The following is an 18,271-nucleotide window of genomic DNA, read 5'->3' as shown; positions in this document are numbered from 1 at the left end:
CTCACCGCCCACTGCCCCTTCACTGGCCCCGCTCTCACCGCCCACTGGCCCCACTCTCACCGCCAACTACACCCTCATCAGCCCCACTGTCACCGCCAGTTTTGCTCTGGCTCACATTGGATCCGCTGTGGCTACAGGACACCCATCCTGCGACGTGATTCCCAATTGCAACCTGACTCCTCCTTGATTCAGTATCTCTGCAGGCACCTCTTTTATAAACCTCCTGTCTAATATTAATCACTTTAAATTCCTTCACATTTGTACGATGGCGGAGCAGTTCATTTCTCAGTTTGTTTAAACAGAGCTGATGTGTGCTAGGGTCAGGCTAGGTGTAATCAGAATGTATTTGTCTAGGCCTCATCGTATGGTCATTTCCCAGATATGGTGTCAACAAACTGGAAGAGAAGCTGAGGCCCCTGCTGAACGATGGCCTTGGTTGTGTGTTGATCTTTGGAGTTCCAACTAAACTCGCTAAGGTAGGACTCAGAATAACCATCGTACTAAATCTGAGCTTGCACTGGGGGACAGATTATTGGGGAGGCGGCGGCCTAGCGGTATAATTGCTGGACTGTTAACCCAGAAACCAAGGTAACATTCTGGGGATCAAGGTTCGAATCCTGCCACAGCAGATGGTGGAATTTGAATTCGATAAAATATCTCGAAGGAATGATGAATCTGTTGTCAATTGTCGGGAAAAACCCATCTGGTTCACTAATGCTCTTTAGAGAGGAAACTGCCATCCTTACCTGGACTGGCCTACATGTGAATTCAGATCCACAGCAATGTGGTTAATTCTGAACTACCGTCTGGGCAATTAGGGATGGGCAATAAATGCTGCCTAGCCAGTGACGGCCTCATCCCATTAATGAATTAAAAAAAAGTCACACTTTGATTTCTATCACACCTTTCCAACCTTAGGATTTCCCTCCAAACCAGTCAACAATGTCTTTGAAATGTTTGTAATATGGCAGGCAGTTGATGCAAAGTGAGATCTCATGTGCAGCATTTTAAAGGGAGCTTTAGTCTGTATCTAACCTCGTGCAGTACCTGTCCTAGGAGTGTTTGATAGTGACACTGTGGAGAGAGCTCTACTCTGTATCTAACCCATGCTGCACATGTCCAGGGAGTGTTTGTGGGGACAGTGTAGAGGGGACTTTACTTTCCGTTTAAAAGAGTAGAGGAATCTTTACACTGTATCTAACCTCGTGTTTTACCTGTCCAGGGAATTTTTATGGGAACAGTGTAGAGGAGGCTTTCCTTACAGTCTTCTTTCAGTTTAAGGTTAGAGAGAGCTTTAGTCTATTATCTAATCCCATGCTGTCCGTGTCCTGGGAGTGTTTGATGGGGATGGAGTCAAAAGAACTTTCAGTTTAAAAGAGTCGAAAGAGTTTTTTTGGTTGAATAGATAAGATGGAGCTTTACTCTGTATCTAACCCCATGCTGTACTTGTCCTGGGAGTGTTTGATAGGGACAGTATTGAGGTAACTTTACTTTCTGTTTACTTCTGGTTTTAAAAGAGTAGAAAGAGCTTTATGCTAAATCTAATCTGTTTGAGGGGGCTTTCCTTACAGTTTTCTTTCAGTTTAGAGTAGAGGCAGCTTTACTCCATATCTAACCCCATGCTGCACCTGTCCTGAGTATTTAATAGGGACAATATCGAGGGAACTTTACTTTCAGTTTACTTTCTGTTTAAAAGAGTGGAGGAACTTGTACTCTTTATCTCATCCCTGTAAAGTACCTGTCCTGGATGGGAACAGTGTAAAAGTAGCATGACTTTCAGGTTAAGAGAATAAATGGAACTTTACTCTCAGCTTACATAATAGAAGAAGCTTTTCCCTGCATCTTACCCTGTTTTGTACCTGTCATTTGAGTGTTGATGAGGATAGTGAAGAGAAAGCTTTATTTTGTTTAGAAGAGCAGAGGGAGCTTTATTGTATAGTTAACCCTGTGCTGTGAGTGTTTGATGGGGATAGTGTCAAGGCAGCTTTGCCCTGAATCTAAGGTAAAGGTAAAGTTGCCATAGTCTTACCAGACCAAAGTGCCGCTCTCTCATTAGAGAGAGATGACTGGTGATGGTTTAACCTGAGGGTCACTGCACCTCAGACAACGGGAGAGGTTGAGAAGGAGAATCCTTCAGCCAGAGTGGGAATGAACCCACGCTGTTGGCATCATTCTGCATCACAAACCAGCTATCCAGACAACTCAGCTAATCAGCCCCCTTTCCGTATCTAACCCTGTGCTGTACCTCTCCTGGAGGTGTTTGATGGGGGAAATGTAGAAGGAGGTTTATTTTTGTATCTAACTCTGTGCTAGTCCTGTCCTGGGGGTGTTTGATGGGGACAGTGTAGAGGAACGTTTACTCTGTGTGTCTGTGCATACGTGAGATAGAATTTGAGATGATCCTTTCTTTCAGAAATGTTTTTGTGGGGATTGAGTAGACTCCCACTGGGTAATGGATTGAGGTTAGTGATTTGCTGGTAGTTATCTCATGAAGTTATGTTCTCCCTGCCAGGATGAGAGGGGATCTGGAGCTGACTTGGAGGATACACCAGTCATCCTGGCCATTAAAAAGCTGCGGAAGATGTTCCCAACATTGGTAATTGCCTGTGACGTCTGCCTCTGTCCGTACACTTCCCACGGGCACTGTGGTAAGCAAACACTGGGGGTTAAAACCTTCTTCTACGCTGACCCCCCACCAGTTGCAAGCCACTGTGACCTCTGAGCTCACTGTTACAGAATGGGATATTTCAGATGCAAAGAGTTATCTTAGGTCAGATGATCAGTGAGGGATACTGCATGTCTGGGTCGAGCCAAGATAGTTTGTTTTTTCATGGGATATGGCATTGCTGGCTAGGCTGCATTTTCTACCCATCCCTAATTATCATTATAGAAGTTGGTGCTATGCTGACCCTGTGCTGGTAGGGGGTTCTAGGATTTTGACCCAGCCATAGTGAAGGAACAGCAATACAATTCCAATAACCCTTTGTCTCCTGCCCTTTTCTTCCTAGTTGGTAGATTTTGAAAGTGTAATTGTGTGAGACAGTGGCTGCAGCTGTACAGGGGAGTGGGGTGGGTTTGGCCAAGGGTGGGTGCAGTGAGTTTGATTCTCAGAGTAACTAGCACAATTGAGGAGGCTGGGAAACATGAATAGTTAACCCATCTTAATGATCAGTGTTCACTGCTGTAACCTCTATCAGAGTCCTTTTCAAATCAGACCTGAGCTACAAACACATGGAACGGCAAGTTTGGTGGCAAGATGCCACAGCAGGCAGCTGGAGGTATACTGTAGCTGGGGGAGGGAGGTAGCTCTGGCCTCAATCAGGGGAGGGGGAAAGCCCAGGGCAAGGTAGGCCCAAAGCCTCCACGTGAGGCTGGGAGCACTCCTGCACTTTCCAACCACCAATGAATTAAATTTGTCAGATTTGCCAGATAGGGTATCTTTGGATCCTTGATCCTGTCTCGATTGCTTTAGCCTGAATGGTGAAGCCATATTCCAGGTCCTTAATGAGCACCAGGGATAGAGACAGGTAATGGACTCCACACTACGGGATAATGGGCAGATAACAGACCAAAGTTTGGGGTAGGAGCAGGTAATGGGCACCATAACTAGGGATAATAAGCAGGTAACACACTCTATACCAGGAGGTAACAGCAGGTAATAGGCACCATACTCAGTGGTAATATGTTTGGTTTGTTTATTCTAGGAATACTCCGGAAGGATGAGACATTGAATAATGAAGCAAGCTGCCAGAGGCTGGCAGAGGTGGCACTGGCCTATGCCAAGGCAGGTGCGTGCAGAAACTGACAGCAATAAACTCTCCAAAATCGGTATTTTTATAACATGGCAAAACACAGAGTGGCAGGACAATCAGGAAATCCCTCCTGTATCTCTCAAATGTTAACATGTTCACGGATACATGGGGCTTGGGTGTAGGAGTAGGCTATTTAGCCCATCAATATTGCTGCACCATTCTGGAAGATCATGGCTAATCTCAGCTCCATTTTTCAGTCTATCTCCCATATCCCTTGATTCAGTTTTCTGCCAAAAATCTATAAAAACAAATTCAATGACTGAGCTTCCACTGCTGTCTGGGGATGAGAATTCCACAGTGTAATGACCCTCTGGGAGAAATATGTTCTCTTCATCTCCAACTTAAAAAGAAGACCTCTTATTCTTAAACTGTTCCCCTAGTTCTCATCTTTCCCTAAAATAAGCCACCTTCCTGGTATCCACCATATTATAGATTTATTATATTTCAATGGGCTCGCATCTCATTTTCTAAACCCCAATGGATGCAGGCCTGTCCTATTTAGCTTTTCCTCTTTAAATAGCTCCCTTAATAAGCTCTACCCTCATCAATCGCCTTCGTCACCATCTTAAAAAAAATCAATCAAGTTACTAAGACAGGACCTGCCCTGCACAAAGCCATGATGACTGTCGTTAATTAGGCCATGCTTTTCCAAATGTGCGTAAAACCTATCCCTAAGAATCCTCCTCAATAGCTTCCCAACCACTGATGTGAGACTCACTGGTCTCTTGATACAGAAGCAGTGAGAAATAAATGGTGAAATTGAAGACCCTGTTGACCTTTTGCAGTGAGTCTGAAATTGGTATCAGCTTAGTATTTATACAAGGAGGTACTGGTCATGTGAAGATCTGCTGAAAGCCATCCTATTATGGGTCATTCCAGGAGCTTGCTGTGCAATTCAGTTGAACAAAGGGAAAGAGTTTTATACTAAAACCAGTGAAGGGGAATTAAGCTACCGAGAGGCTTTATATAGTCACAATAGCAGGCTTAATATTCTAGTTCTGTACTGACAGATTTAAAACTTCAATGTCCCCTACTTTCGCTAGAATCCAGCCCAGATCTAGACAAGGACAGAGGCTCCGCCTTCTGATGACAAACTGGGCACCACGAGGGTCTTACAACAGTGGCATTTGAGACGTTGGTGTGGTGTGAATATCACTGGATTAGCAATCTAGAGGTCCAGGCTAATGTTCTGTGGACATGGGTTCAAATGCTACTACCGCATCTACTGGAATTTAAATTCAGTTAATGAATCTGGAATTGAAAGCTGATTTCAGTCAATGTGACTGTAACCAATTGTCATTAAACCCTTCTGATTCACAAATAGAAGGAAATCTTACCTGGTCTAGCCTATATGTGACTCCTGGCCCACAGCAATGCAGTTGACTCTTAACTGCCCCCTGAAATAACCTAGCAACTCCCTCAGTTCATGTGCAATTAGGGACAGGCAATACATGCTGGCCTTGCTAGTGATACCCATCACGTGAAAGAATAAAGAAGAAAATATCTTGGACATGGGAATGAATCCAGTAGGAGGGAACAAAGGTCTCCTGATTCTGAAAAGGAGCTGACAGAGTGCTGGCAGCCAGGCAAGGATTGGCCCCAGGCAGAATAGGGGAATGTCATCAGTGTAATGAAATTGGATCATCTCGATCTAGTTCTCAATGGACAGAAATCCATTGTACAAATTCCTGTCATTCACTGAGGGTACTAAACAAACTTCACATGTGCTCCATTGGCTAGAGAAGCCCAGTTATTCAAACATTTTGACTAAATTGTATGAATCTGGATGAAGATCTAATCCATTACTTGTGTGCACATTTTTTCTGCCCAAGCCAGCCTCAAAATCCCTGTTTTTTTTTAAATCAGCTAAGCTACAACTGGATTGCACTGTCTGCTCAAGTGTACCCTTATGTGGGAAAGTTCCTCACTATGTGTGACTAAGAATTTGCAATCGGTTTGCTTTCAGGATGCCATATTGTAGCTCCGTCAGATATGATGGATGGCAGAGTTGGAACAATAAAACAGGCTCTGATTGCCAATGATTTGGGAAACAAGGTAAAGAAGCTCTTAATTCAAATCCAACTGGGCTATGTATACATGTCATTGCTTGCCCCTCATTCTGAGATTTTTATTCTGGTAGAGTGCAAGTTCCAAATGTGAGGATTTATTTATGTTGATGTGTAGTGCTGTTTGTTCAATGCCCAACTGTCCCCTCCTCTCCTGAACACAACAGATTTTACAGAGGTATGGTTATATATATACTCTTCACTATATCACTAATAAGATTCCTGAACTTTCAACCAGTGATCGTGGCTAAACTCCCATCTCATTTATCATTGTTCACAACTGCAAACTTTCCAGCAAAACCATTCAGTGGTGAGCGATGGTAGTTCTGGCTAATTTGCCCCCTTTCCCAGCATGGTGTCACTGAGTCCAGTGTGACCTCAGCCAAGAACACAGCTCAGTAAGGAGCGAGGAGTGAACCTGTGGCTTTAAGTTTTAGTGTTTAATTTAGTACATTGGTCAGGACAAGGGGTCGACAATGATTGTGTTGGATAGACGGGGTCCAGTGGGAATGGGACATTGAAATGTGAAATCTGTGGTGTTGGATCTTTAATACTGTTGATGTGTTTCCCTGTAGGTTGCATTGATGAGCTACAGCGCAAAGTTTGCTTCATGTTTTTATGGACCTTTCCGGTGAGTTACAGCACTTTAAATCTCAGTTTGAGTTAATTCAGCTATGTGAGTCGCAGTGTGGGTCTTTGTGCGTCTATGAGCTGCAGTGTGGGTCTGTGTGGATCTATGGACTGCAGTGTGGGTCATAGGCTGCATTAGTCTGTGCACTGCACTGTGGGTCTATACATTGCAGGGTGGCTTTGTCCACCATTGAGAGATCAACTGAAGAATTCACGACAAATTTCTTTACACAAATCAACTACGACCGTGGAAGCTGTTGTCACATGGACCGTGTGTAACTAACAGCATTCACAATTTTATGGATATGTTTATTGCATACATGAAGGTTAATGGAAACAGAGGTATTAGGTTTGGGTATAGTGTGGACAGTTAAGCTTGCACAGATCTGTTGAGCTAAATGACCTTTTAGATTGATGCAGATTCTTCGTAATTTTGTGCCCTTTGTTACCAGTGATGCTGCCCAATCAAAACCAGCCTTTGGAGATCGGAGGTGTTACCAGTTGCCACCAGGTGCCAGGGGACTGGCGATCCGAGCTGTGGTAAGTCTACGTCTGTGTCATTAATTCAGTAAACGTACAAGATGTGTTTCAAAGTTAGAGCCCTACATCTTGGGTAGAATCACAATGTATGACACAGAAGGAGCCATTTAGCCCATTGCCGATCGCTGAAGATGAGTGGCCTCCTTCTGCATCATAGGAATTTTGTGTCAAGCCTCCCAGTCTAATCCCACATTCCTGCACTTGATCTGCAGCTCAAGAAGAGGGTCATGGCTCTTCACATGAGATTCATCCATGTGCTGAGAGTTTCTGCCTCTACCATCCTTTCAGGCAGTGATTCTACGTCCCATAAACCTCAAATTAAAAAAAAGTCCTCTTATTTTCCCTCAAATCCTTCCACCAATTACTTTTCCCCTGGTTTTGATCCCTCTGCTGAGCTAAATAGATCATCCCTCTCCAACTAGGCCTAGCATCACTTTGTACACCTCAAATCTCTGTTCCAATCTCTAAAATTTCCAGTCTAGCAATATTTTCCTAACCTTATTATGAACCCTGTCCAGTGCAGTTACATCTGTCCGAGAATGTGACTAAATCTTTCATCTCACTGTTGTGCACAATTTTGGTGTAACCTCTACGTTCTCATATTCAGTGCCTTGACAAATAAGGGAAAGTAGAGCATATATCTTCCTAACTTCCTTACTGACCCATCTTGCTACTTTTAAGGATCGAGGGGGCATGCAGTCAAAGGTCTCCATGTTCCTCCATACTTCCTCCTATTTATTGCCTTGTTGCACCTCCAAAAATGCATCATCTCACTATTCTCCAGATTGTATTGCATTTTTCACTTTCTTGTCCGACTGAAAAGACCACTTCTATCATCACGCAGTCTAAAGTTTTCTTCCCACGGCCAATGCATCTGCAGACCGCTTTATCATAACTCCCTACTTTTGAGTCCAAATTATTACAAGAAGCATACATCCGTGTACTGAGCTCTGTGAATCTCCACTGAAAATATTCTTCCAATTGCAAAGCATCCAGCAATCATTACCCTTTGTTTCCTAACACTAAGCCAATTTGTCTCTCTTGCTTGGAATGCAATTGCTTTTACTTTCAGCCATGTGGGACCTTGCGAAAATTCATGTCAAGCACATCCACCATACCTTCCTCATCAATTTTAATTGTTACCTCCTCAAAAAAATTTCAGGCAAGTTAGTTAGACATGACCTTCACAAAACAAATCAATGCTGATCTTACTTGGTGACTAATACCTTTCTAAATGAAGGTTTAGATTATGTCTCAAAATTGATTTTGATAAATTTGCTGACAACCAAAATTAAGCTAACTGGCCTACAGTTACAAGTTTATCCCTCCTTCCACTTTAAACAATGATACTGTCTAAGATGATATGAGAGGAGGTCTGTAATGTCCATGCCAATAATACCAAGATAACAACTTCACCACATGGAATGTGAAAGTAGGAGTGTGAGAACAAAACCCTGTTGTCATTCCTTCAGGAAACACAGTTGAGCAGTATATTACCACTTGTAACCAACACCAGTATCCCTACAATTAATTGTAAAATAGTTGCAAGGATATGGCAGGGAAAGATCATGTCTGATGGAAACGTTTTTGACAGGGTCTTGCATGGAAGACTGGTAAATGGCCCATGGGATCCAGGGCAATTTGGCAAATTAAATCCAAAATTGGCTTAGTGGTAGGAAACAGAGGGTCTTGGAGGGTATACCACCAGGTTTGGTACTGGGTCCCTCACTGTTTTTGGTGTACATTAAAGATTTAGACATGAATATAGTAAATTTGATTAGTAAGTTTACAGATGACACAAAAATTGGTGTGGTAAATAGCGAGGAGGAAAGCCTTAAACTAAAGGGTGATATAGATGGGCTGGTCAGATGAACAGAACAATGGCAAATAGAATTTAATTCTGAAAAGTGAGAGATGATGCATTTTGGGAGGGCTAACAAGTCAAGAGAGAACAAAATGAAGGTTAGGACCCTAGGAACTAGAGGATCAGAGCTACCTTGTTGTGCATGTCCACAGATCCTTGAAGGCAATGGGCCAGGTAGGTAAGGTGGTTATAAAGGAATATGGGATACTTACTTTTATTAGTCAAAGCATTAAATACTGAAGCAAGGAGATAATGATGCAGCTATATGTCATGTTAGTTAGATCAGAGCCGGAGTACTGTATGCAGTTCTGATCGCCACACTATAGAAAGGATGTGATTGCACTAGAGAGGGTACAGAGGAGGTTCACCAGGACGTTGCCTGGGCTGGAGCAATTCAGCAATGAAGACAGGCTGGGGTTGTGTTCGTTGCAGCAGAGAAGGCCAAGGGGGGGACCTGATTGAGATGTACAAAGTTCTGAGGGGCATAGATAGGGTAGATAAGAAGAAACATTTCTCCTTAGTAGAGGCGTCAATAACCGGGGCCATTGATGTAAGATCAAAGGCAGGAATTAAGGAAGAATTCTTTCACCCAGAGAGTGGTGGGTGGTGGATATCTGAAATTCATTGCCTGAAAGGGTATTCAAGGCTGGAACTGTCACAACATTTAATAAGTATTCTGCTGATCACTTGAAGTGCCATAGCATAGAAGGCTATAGGCCAAGTGCTGGAAAATGGGACTAGAGCAGATAGCTGCTTGTTGATTGACACAGACACAAAGGGCTTCTTTTGTGCTGTAAAATTCTAAAATTTATGTTAGGTGGAGAGAGTTTTAGGGTGCAGGTTGTGTGGTTGTGAAGGTTATTGTGCGATTATAGTCATGCTTTTTGTACTTTTGCTAGGTAATATACATCATATACAATTTTGCAGGTTTAGTAGTTGTGATTTCAGACTGCCAGCCTGAGCTTTGTGTGTTGAAATCTCACCATGGCAGATTGTGCAGTTGAATGCATTAAATCTGAAGAATAGAATATGCACGGAAGTAGCCAATTTGCTCATGACTGAGACCAGCTGTTCTAAGTTAATCGTAATGCCCCCTGAAATGAGTTAGTAATTGCTAAAGCCCTTCATAGTCTTTAAGGACACCGTCAATTGGCAAAGAGATATCCTGCCAAAACTGGGATTACTATCTCTGTTTTTTTGGGAATATGGGTTGTAATCTCTCCAGGATTTTGGGTAAGTGGGCAGTGTTCCACAGCTCTCTTCAGTTACTGGGTATATGGACAGTGATCCACAGCTGGCTCTGGTTATTGGGAATGTGGGCAGTGATCCACAGCTGTCTGATTCCTGAGAATGCAGATAGTGATTCCCGGCTCTCTTTGGTTTTTGGGAATACAGGCAGCAACTATTGACTCTTTCTGGTTATTGAGAATGTGGACAATTATCCTGGGATTTATCTTGTTATTAGAATTGTGCACAATTGAGATGTGAGTCTATCTGTATATCAGTGCATGACTAGAATTAACTGATTGCTTGCTTGGTGCAGGACCGTGATGTGCGTGAGGGAGCAGATATGCTGATGGTCAAACCAGGAATGCCGTACCTGGACATCGTCCGAGAGGTGAAAAACAAAGTAAGTTTATATACATTCCTAATCCATTAGCTGCATCAGGGTGACTGGTTGAGGAGAGTTTGAGTGGGTTGAGCTTCTATACATTTGCAGTTTAGAAGAACAAGAAGAAACCTTACTGAAACATATACAATTCCTGAAAAGACAACACAGGATAGATGCAGAGAGGTTGTTTCCCCTTGTAACAGAGTGCATAATCTCAGAGTGAGATGTTCATCCATTTAAGACAGAGATGAGGAGGAATCTTTTCTCTGAGGGTAGCGAATCTGGAATTCTTTACCACAAAGGGCTATAGAGGTTGGGTATTAAGTATATTTAAGGTAGAGATAGATTTTTAACAGCAAAGTAATTAAGGATTATGGGGATAAGGCAGGAAAGTAGAGTTGAGGATTATCAGATCAACCATGATCTAATTGAATTGTGGAGCAGACTCAGGAGGCCAAATGATCTATTTTTGCTCCCAGACCTTATGGTCTAATAGGTTTCAAGTGTTTTGGACCCCTTGGTTGACAGTGGGATGAGCTGCAAAAGTTTTTTTCTTCAATAACTTATTCTGTGTTCTCAATAATACCGATTCATGGAATGACAGAAGGAGCCTGTCGGCCCATCCCAGCAACGTTGAGGAACTTGACACAACATGTTGGTTTCACCGGCACCACAATTAATTATACCTTGTCCAAGTGATCTTTTCAATGCCTGAGTCGGTCAGCACTCAGGCTCAGAATTCTGTCTGCTCTACATAAACCAAAAGCTGTATATGGTCTAGAACTATCAGGTCAAGGAACTCTTCTCATCACATGCCTCACTGATGTTGTTAACATATTCAAAACCTTCAAAGTTGCTGGGAAAAGATATTTTAACTTTAATTTTAGGAAGGTTTGTGGCATAGGGCAATGAACAGAGCATGCATGTTAGTCAGAGGAAAAGTTTATCTTCAGAGCTGCTGTTCTCCTGGCCTTGGAACGTTGAGTCCTGTTGCTATGGTTTTTATTAAGCAGGCAGACTCTTACAGCATATTTTAATTTGTTTCTGAGTGACTTGTTTTGTCACCTCACTAAGTCAGGAGTATTCTTGTCATGATAAAGTGACACTCTGAGCTACATTCTAATTGGCTTCCTTCAAGTCTGGCTCAAATGATGTCACTTTTTACTTATGAATTCAGCGTTCTGTGCTTCTTTCTCACTTTACCTGCTGAAGGGGCTACACTCTGAAAGCTTGTGTTTTCAAATAAATCTGTTGGACTATAACCTGGTGTCGTGTGATTTCTGCCACTGACTGTGAAGTAAGGCTCACCACAGACACGTGGGTATGCTTTCTGGGATATGGGTTGCACAGTGCATCAGAACATCATGATGATTTCGGTGAATTTAGTAACTCGTTGCAGTTACTGAATGCTTGGCTTTAGCAGTTAGTTATCTCCCTCATTCCTTTCAGCACCCCTCATATCCGCTAGCAATTTACCACGTCTCAGGGGAGTTTGCGATGCTGTGGCATGGGTCACAGGCTGGAGCATTTGACCTTAGGACAGCTGTCATGGAGGCTCTGACCAGCTTCAGGAGGGCAGGTAACAGTCTTCACTACATAACCAGTATTTCTTCCAACTGTAATTTTATTGATGTTTGCTTTTGTTTTCTATTAGCCATTGCTCTATGGCTCTTTAAATGGATGTGCTTCAGCTTGTTTTTAAATCGATGATACTGGAGCAGTTCCCCTTAAGATGTCCACCTAGGGAATCTGCTAGAGAAGGGTATAATATCTGTGCCCTAACAAATAGAACAAAGGCAGTGTGGTTTTCTGCCAAACAGCAAGCTTCTATTGGGTACTGCTGATACGCTGCTGAACCCGACTATTTCCTCTCCTCACTCCTAAAGAACAGTTGCTGGGTGATAGTTGATTAGCTGTGACAATGGGCACCTTGACCACATTACCCTTCTCCAGATGTGAATCTGGCCAACACATTGTAAACAGCCATTCAACTGTCTACACATCACCACTAAGGCAGGACCCGTACCCAGTATGCATGCACACTGACATAAACAATCCAGCAGGGTTAAGTGGACAGGAGAGAAACTCTGACTTACTCTTTTTGCTCTTCAATGTCTTGAAGTTGGCATTTGCCACTGGGTTACTTAGCTCCATTGTGTGCTGAGTTTTAGAATCTTTACAAATATCTTTTGGGTGTCCAGGAGCCAGGGAGTGGTTGGTTTACATATATAAAAGTTGACCAGTGCTCCCTGGAATGATTTTACATGTCCTCTAGGTGGGACAATGTACAGGTTGGCTGGGGCCAAGGGTTGGAAGGGCAGGCTGAGCCAGTGACTAGTCCAGCATACCATTATGTCAATGCAGCACTTAGCCAGACAAACCAGTAAGTTATTTTACACATTTCATAAAAATGAATATTCCTGCCGTGGCAGCGTATAAAACTGACCAGTTTTGGATAGCCAGATGTGAGATATCTATGCCGTGGACTGGTCTGGATGGGATTTTCTGTAGCAGATTGATTTTTTTTTTGTGGAATCAATTGCAATGATATTTCCATCATTTCCTACGCATCTTCAGCACACGAGGATGTTGAGGTAGATGGCTCGTGGTATGGGTTTATCAAGTCCGGTATTTACTGTAGTATAAAGTTAACATACCTGTGTGCTGTGCTTATAGGTGCTGATATCATCATCACGTACTATGTGCCACAGATCTTGAAATGGCTGAAGGATATTTAATGCTGCCTCCACTGGAATACAAAATATACAGGGTTAAGTTTTAAATTATTCCCGCAGATTGCTTTCTCCTGTTCATGTATGCCATGTCTCCCATTCACCCCTCTCCCATGCAACATTCCTGTTCACCTGCTCCTTCCTTTTCTGTTCTTGTCTACTATCACAGCTGATATTATACCAAAAACATGCTTTTAAACCCATACTCTTGTGCTAGACCAAAAATGGATTTTTACAGAAATGTTTAGCATCTTTTCTGATGTTTAGTTGCATAATGTGTGTGAATTGAAGAGAAAGTCAATGAAGTGAGCTGTAAGTGGTTTAAAGACTGTTCAGCTGATTACTTAGTTGATTGACTGTATTTCTGTTCAAGTGTCTGATTTTTTAAATATTGGATCTGTTGTGCATTGCAAGCACACAGAGCATCAGGGATCTTAAACTAAATAAATTGACAGAATTTGTGAATAAATCATGTGACAAGGATTTTATTGTAACTGCTGTTGCCATGTGCCTTTGATGCGTTCTGACATGCATTACCAATATTAACTATAATTGAAATGTGAAACCCTGTGAATAATCGCAAATTAAATAGTATTTTCTGTTTTAATAAAACTAATTAAAAATCTGAATACTATTCAATCTGCCTCTTGCCGCGGGATTGTGTCATTTCTTTTAAGTTTCATCCTAATAATTCTTTGCTCCATTTATAAAACTGCAGCTATGTTTGTAATTGTCATAAAATCATGGAGTCATACAGCACAGAAACAGACCCTTCAGTTCAACTTGTCCAGGCCGACCATATTTCCCAAATTAAACTAGTCCCATTTGCCTACATTTGGCCCACATCTCTCTAAACCTTTCCTATTCATGTACTTGTCCAAATGACTTAAACGTTATAAATGTACCTGCATCTACCACTCCCTCTGGCAGTTCATTCCATACATGCACCACCCTCTGTGTGAAGATGTTGCCTCTCACGTCCCTTTTAAATCTGTTCCCTCTCACCTTAAACCTATGCCCTCTAGTTTTGAACTCCCCCACCCTACAGGAAAGACTTTTGCTGTTCGCCTTTGAGGATGGAGATTTTTTTGATGTCCATTGGGAAATTTGGGTAATAAAAATGAAAATAAGTATTTCCCTCCACAGTGTGATTATTATTTATTCCCAGAGTTGGTCCTGTACAGCCAGCTGTTATGTTGGATCTTTACAAGACAGTGGATTGCTTTCAACTGGAATGCTGTGTTCAATTCTGGACTACACATGAGCTGTGAAGGATTTGTAAAGTGTGCAGAAAAGATTTATGAAGCTGGTTTCAGTCATGTGGATAGATTATAGAAGCTGGGGTTGTTCTCCTTAGAGAAGAGCAAATTGAGAAATTTGATAGAGGTGTTCAGATTGAAAGAAGCAGTTTTGATTGGTGGAAGGGTTCAGAACTAAAGAATACAGATTTCAGGTGATTGCCATAAGCAATTTAAGCAAAATGCAGAGAAACATTTTCATGCAACAGTTGGTTAGGATCCAGAATCTGCTGACTACGAGTGTGCTGGAGGGAAGTTTAAATTAAGTTTTCAAAAGGCAATTAGATAATGCTTTGCTGGACGCTGGGGAAAGAGCCAGGGAGTGAAACAACTAGCTGAAGAGTTTGGGATGGATTTGATGGGCTGAATGGCTTTGTTCCGTGCTGTAAAAATGCTGTGATTTTGTTCTGACAGTGAGATCACTGAGCACTCCCACGATTTCCCTGTCTGAATAATCTAGATCTCAGGAACATATTCTGAGGTAAGGTACTGGCTATTTAGAACTAACTTGAAGAAATCTCTTCATGCAAAAGGGCTTGTGAATCTTTGGAATTCTCCGACTGAGTTGCATGAATTCAATGCCGAGATTGATTGAGAGATTTTTGAACATTATGAAAAATTGAAAAAGACATAGGATGGAGAACTGGAGTTGAAGATGAGCGAGGATCTTAATAAATGAAGAAGTGGGGGATGAATCATTCTCTACTTTGCTCCTGCCTTTATTTCTTATGTTCTTATGGAAATTTGTCAAGAAGGTAGGTGCAGTACACAGTGATACAGAAATATACATGAAACAGAAGAGATATAAAAGAGAATGAGAGGGAAAGAATAAATGAAATTGATTAGTGGTTAATGAAAGGGAACACATAAATAAGAAGGTAGTCTAAGGAAAATTTGGGCTTACTGATTTCCAAAAAGGAGGTGAATTTTTGAGGCAGAGAGCATGGCTGATCTACTGAATGATGTATTGAGTTTTATATCTGTCTTCACTACAGGAGAGGATGCTGCAAATGCAGCAATAAAGTTGAACAAAATAGGTTCAGGGATGACATTAAAAATCTCAAAGGACTCAAAACAGCAGTCTAAATGAATTGCATCCAGGGATACTAAGGGAAATAAGAGTGGAAACTATGCAGGCTGTGTCAACATTCTTTCAGTCTTCCTGGTCACAGGAGTGGGATTAAGAGGGGAGACGGATGAATTCTGTATCTCCTACTTTGGGCCCATTCAGGCCCAAAACACATGAACAGGTAAATAAAAGTAAAATTCTGTGGATGCTGGAAATCTAAAATAAAACAGAAAATGATAGGCAATCACAGCAGGTCAGGCAGCATCTGCAGAGAGATACAGAATTGAAGTTTTGAATCCATATGACTTCACAGGAATTGAAAGGGGCTGGAAAATGCTGTTTTTTATGCTGCAGGCAGACCACCAGGAGAAGCAAGTGGAACATATTGTGAGAATGTTGAGAGCAAAAGTCAAAGGCATTGATAGTGGTGGTAAAGGAAGATAAATATGTGAAATACGTGTGAAGCCAGTTTATTCTCCCTCATCAGTTGCTATAAGCTATGCCCTTTAAACAGTAACTAAGAGATTTTTCAGTTAGTGTACCAATTGTTGTACCTCCTGTGAAGAAGTGAAAAGAATCTGGAGAAGAGAAATTTAAAAACAGAAAATCCTGACAAGTAAAAAGGACTTTCACAGCAAACCAAAAGTGCTTTTACATGCAATTGCATGTTTTTATTTCCATCACTAAATCACCTGTGATACTTTTCACCCATTATCCACCACAACTCAATCACCCATGTTTCCAAGTAAATTACATGCAATACCTGGCAAGGGTCACAGCACCATTTTAGTGTTTTTCAAATCAACCTGTTCAGCGATTTTATTATCTGTTTCTGGAGCAGGTGGGATTGAACCCAGGTCTCCTGGTTCCAGGGGTAGGAACACTCTCACTGCATTACAAGAGCCTTCAAAACATTTAAATTTCCTTTTTATTTAACCCATTTTTTAGTCAACCCATTCAGAGTTAACACTTCTAGAGCAGGTGGGACTTGACCTGGGCCTTTAACAACATTCAAAAAAAAGAGTTGCATGAATTCCAAACACCTGGTAGTTGTTCAGTCGCCACTTTTGAGCACTGAGGAAGAGTCACCCGACCCAAAACATTAACTCTGATTTCTGTCCACAGACGCTGCCAGACCTGCTGAGATTTTCCAGCAATTTCTGTTTTTTTGCCACTTTACAATGTTGTTTATTGTAGTCACATATTGCTGGGTAGATTAGATAGTAATTCATATGACCGGGTATGAATTGGAAGCAAATTCCTGCTCATATGCAGATACTCAATGTCACTTACTAAGCATGGACTGAAATAGTACACCTCAGTAACTGAACTGTCAATGGAAAAAGACTGCACACACTGACCAACATTTGTATATGGTGCAATAGGACTGTGTCAGATAGGTCTGGAAAGCAAACAAAAAGGATAAAACTGAGAAGGCTAAAATGCTTGATGTAATTTAGTGCAATTAGTGAACACGTATAAACTTTCACATTAACAAAAAGAAACAATATTATTCACATGTTAATGAGTAGGTCTGACATCATAATCTCCTTGCTCAATATATTATGTTTCATCAGGGATGGTAGCTTCCTAACTGCTAACTATCAGAATTGTGTTCAGTGGTCAGTACCAGAGAGATATCAGTGAACATTTCACTCTCCAACATTCACACGTCAGATCCTTGGCAGCTCCCAAACAATGCAAACTAATGATTTTTATTTTGTTTTGAGAATTTGAACCTTGAGGCAGTTGAGTTGTTTTATGAGATGATGAAAAGGACTTTGTGAAATCACAACAGTTATTATGACTGACTTGGGGGGGCACCTGTTACTAGGCAACAGCCACTCAAAACTAATCAAGTCAACGCCCCCGCAGAACTAAACCAATGGGAATGCGGGATCATTGATTGACACGGGGCATTGACCAATAGGCAGTAGGTAGCGATGACGCTAAAGTACATAAACAATACAGCAAGCGTTGGCCGCTCATTTGAGCGAACAGCTTTCCCGGTTAGAGTAGTTTAGGCAGAGCTTTCGGTATGCGAGAGATCGTGCATCTTCAGGCGGGCCAGTGTGGCAACCAGATCGGGGCCAAGGTTTGTACAGTTAGCCACCTCAGAATTAGGGCATTGGGGAAGGGGTGGAGAAATCGAGGTCATGGCCTGATCCGCCCAGGGACATGCCGCACACTTCCCTTACCCCGAGCGATCCCGGATCTGAAGCGCGATTCCGATGAAAGCCCTATTTGTGGAGGTCACTCGGGCCTGGCTGACCGTTAGATGGGGAGGCGGTGGCCGGATGCCCACCTCGTGCCGCCTCAGCCGTCCTGCCCGGGCGCGCATGCGCGATGTCGGCTCCGCCTCCCGGCAAGCGCGCATGTGCAATGGCAGCAACTCCAGGGGAGAGAGAGAGCCTGATGGTCCTTTCAGAAAGTCAGCCTTCCCATCGCGGGCTGCAGGGTCTCCCATCCATCTAACCTCACTTGGGCATGACTGACACACCAATATTCAGGTAGATGCCCCACACGTCACTCAGGATCATGACCAGGCACACTGCTGGAGGGTCAGTGTTGAGGGAGCGGGCACTGTCGGAGGGTCAGTGTTGAGGGAGCGGGCACTGTCGGAGGGTCAGTGCTGAGGGAGCGGGCAC

General features: G+C 42.5%; 2 protein-coding genes and 1 long non-coding RNA gene across 8 annotated transcripts in view; 2 read left to right on the top strand and 1 right to left on the bottom strand.

Annotated features, from left to right (window-relative positions):
• Positions 1-13,899, top strand: part of alad (aminolevulinate dehydratase) — a 29,908-nt gene extending 16,009 nt beyond the window's left edge. For 2 of the 4 annotated variants that reach the window (XM_048613322.1, XM_048613321.1), the window contains exons 4-12: positions 380-476; positions 2,513-2,648; positions 3,705-3,788; positions 5,779-5,867; positions 6,454-6,509; positions 6,961-7,048; positions 10,456-10,542; positions 11,974-12,103; positions 13,201-13,899. In XM_048613322.1, the coding sequence (XP_048469279.1) occupies positions 380-476; positions 2,513-2,648; positions 3,705-3,788; positions 5,779-5,867; positions 6,454-6,509; positions 6,961-7,048; positions 10,456-10,542; positions 11,974-12,103; positions 13,201-13,262 (829 nt within the window). In that variant the 3' untranslated portion in view covers positions 13,263-13,899. The remainder of the gene's footprint in view (positions 1-379; positions 477-2,512; positions 2,649-3,704; positions 3,789-5,778; positions 5,868-6,453; positions 6,510-6,960; positions 7,049-10,455; positions 10,543-11,973; positions 12,104-13,200) is intronic. The other 2 variants (XM_048613324.1, XM_048613323.1) reach the window with 1 other exon arrangement.
• LOC125486333 overlaps positions 1-17,949 on the bottom strand; it is a 46,044-nt gene extending 28,095 nt beyond the window's left edge. For both annotated transcript variants that reach the window (XR_007265017.1, XR_007265018.1), the window contains exons 1-2: positions 17,822-17,949; positions 13,182-13,273 (exon numbers count right to left, since the gene is read on the bottom strand). This is a non-coding gene — a long non-coding RNA (uncharacterized LOC125486333). The remainder of the gene's footprint in view (positions 1-13,181; positions 13,274-17,821) is intronic.
• The window catches only part of LOC109931241 (tubulin beta chain-like), a 56,942-nt gene continuing 56,299 nt past the window's right edge, over positions 17,629-18,271 (top strand). The window contains exon 1 of one of the 2 annotated variants that reach the window (XM_048613317.1): positions 17,629-17,718. In XM_048613317.1, coding sequence (XP_048469274.1) covers positions 17,662-17,718 — 57 coding nt within the window. In that variant the 5' untranslated portion in view covers positions 17,629-17,661. The remainder of the gene's footprint in view (positions 17,719-18,271) is intronic. The other variant, XM_048613316.1, reaches the window with a different exon arrangement.

Source organism: Rhincodon typus, chromosome 28 (assembly GCF_021869965.1).
Source record: "Rhincodon typus isolate 14 chromosome 28, sRhiTyp1.1, whole genome shotgun sequence".
In the NCBI taxonomy this organism is placed as follows: Eukaryota; Metazoa; Chordata; class Chondrichthyes; order Orectolobiformes; family Rhincodontidae; genus Rhincodon; species Rhincodon typus.
This window is presented reverse-complemented; position numbering and strand designations above follow the sequence as displayed.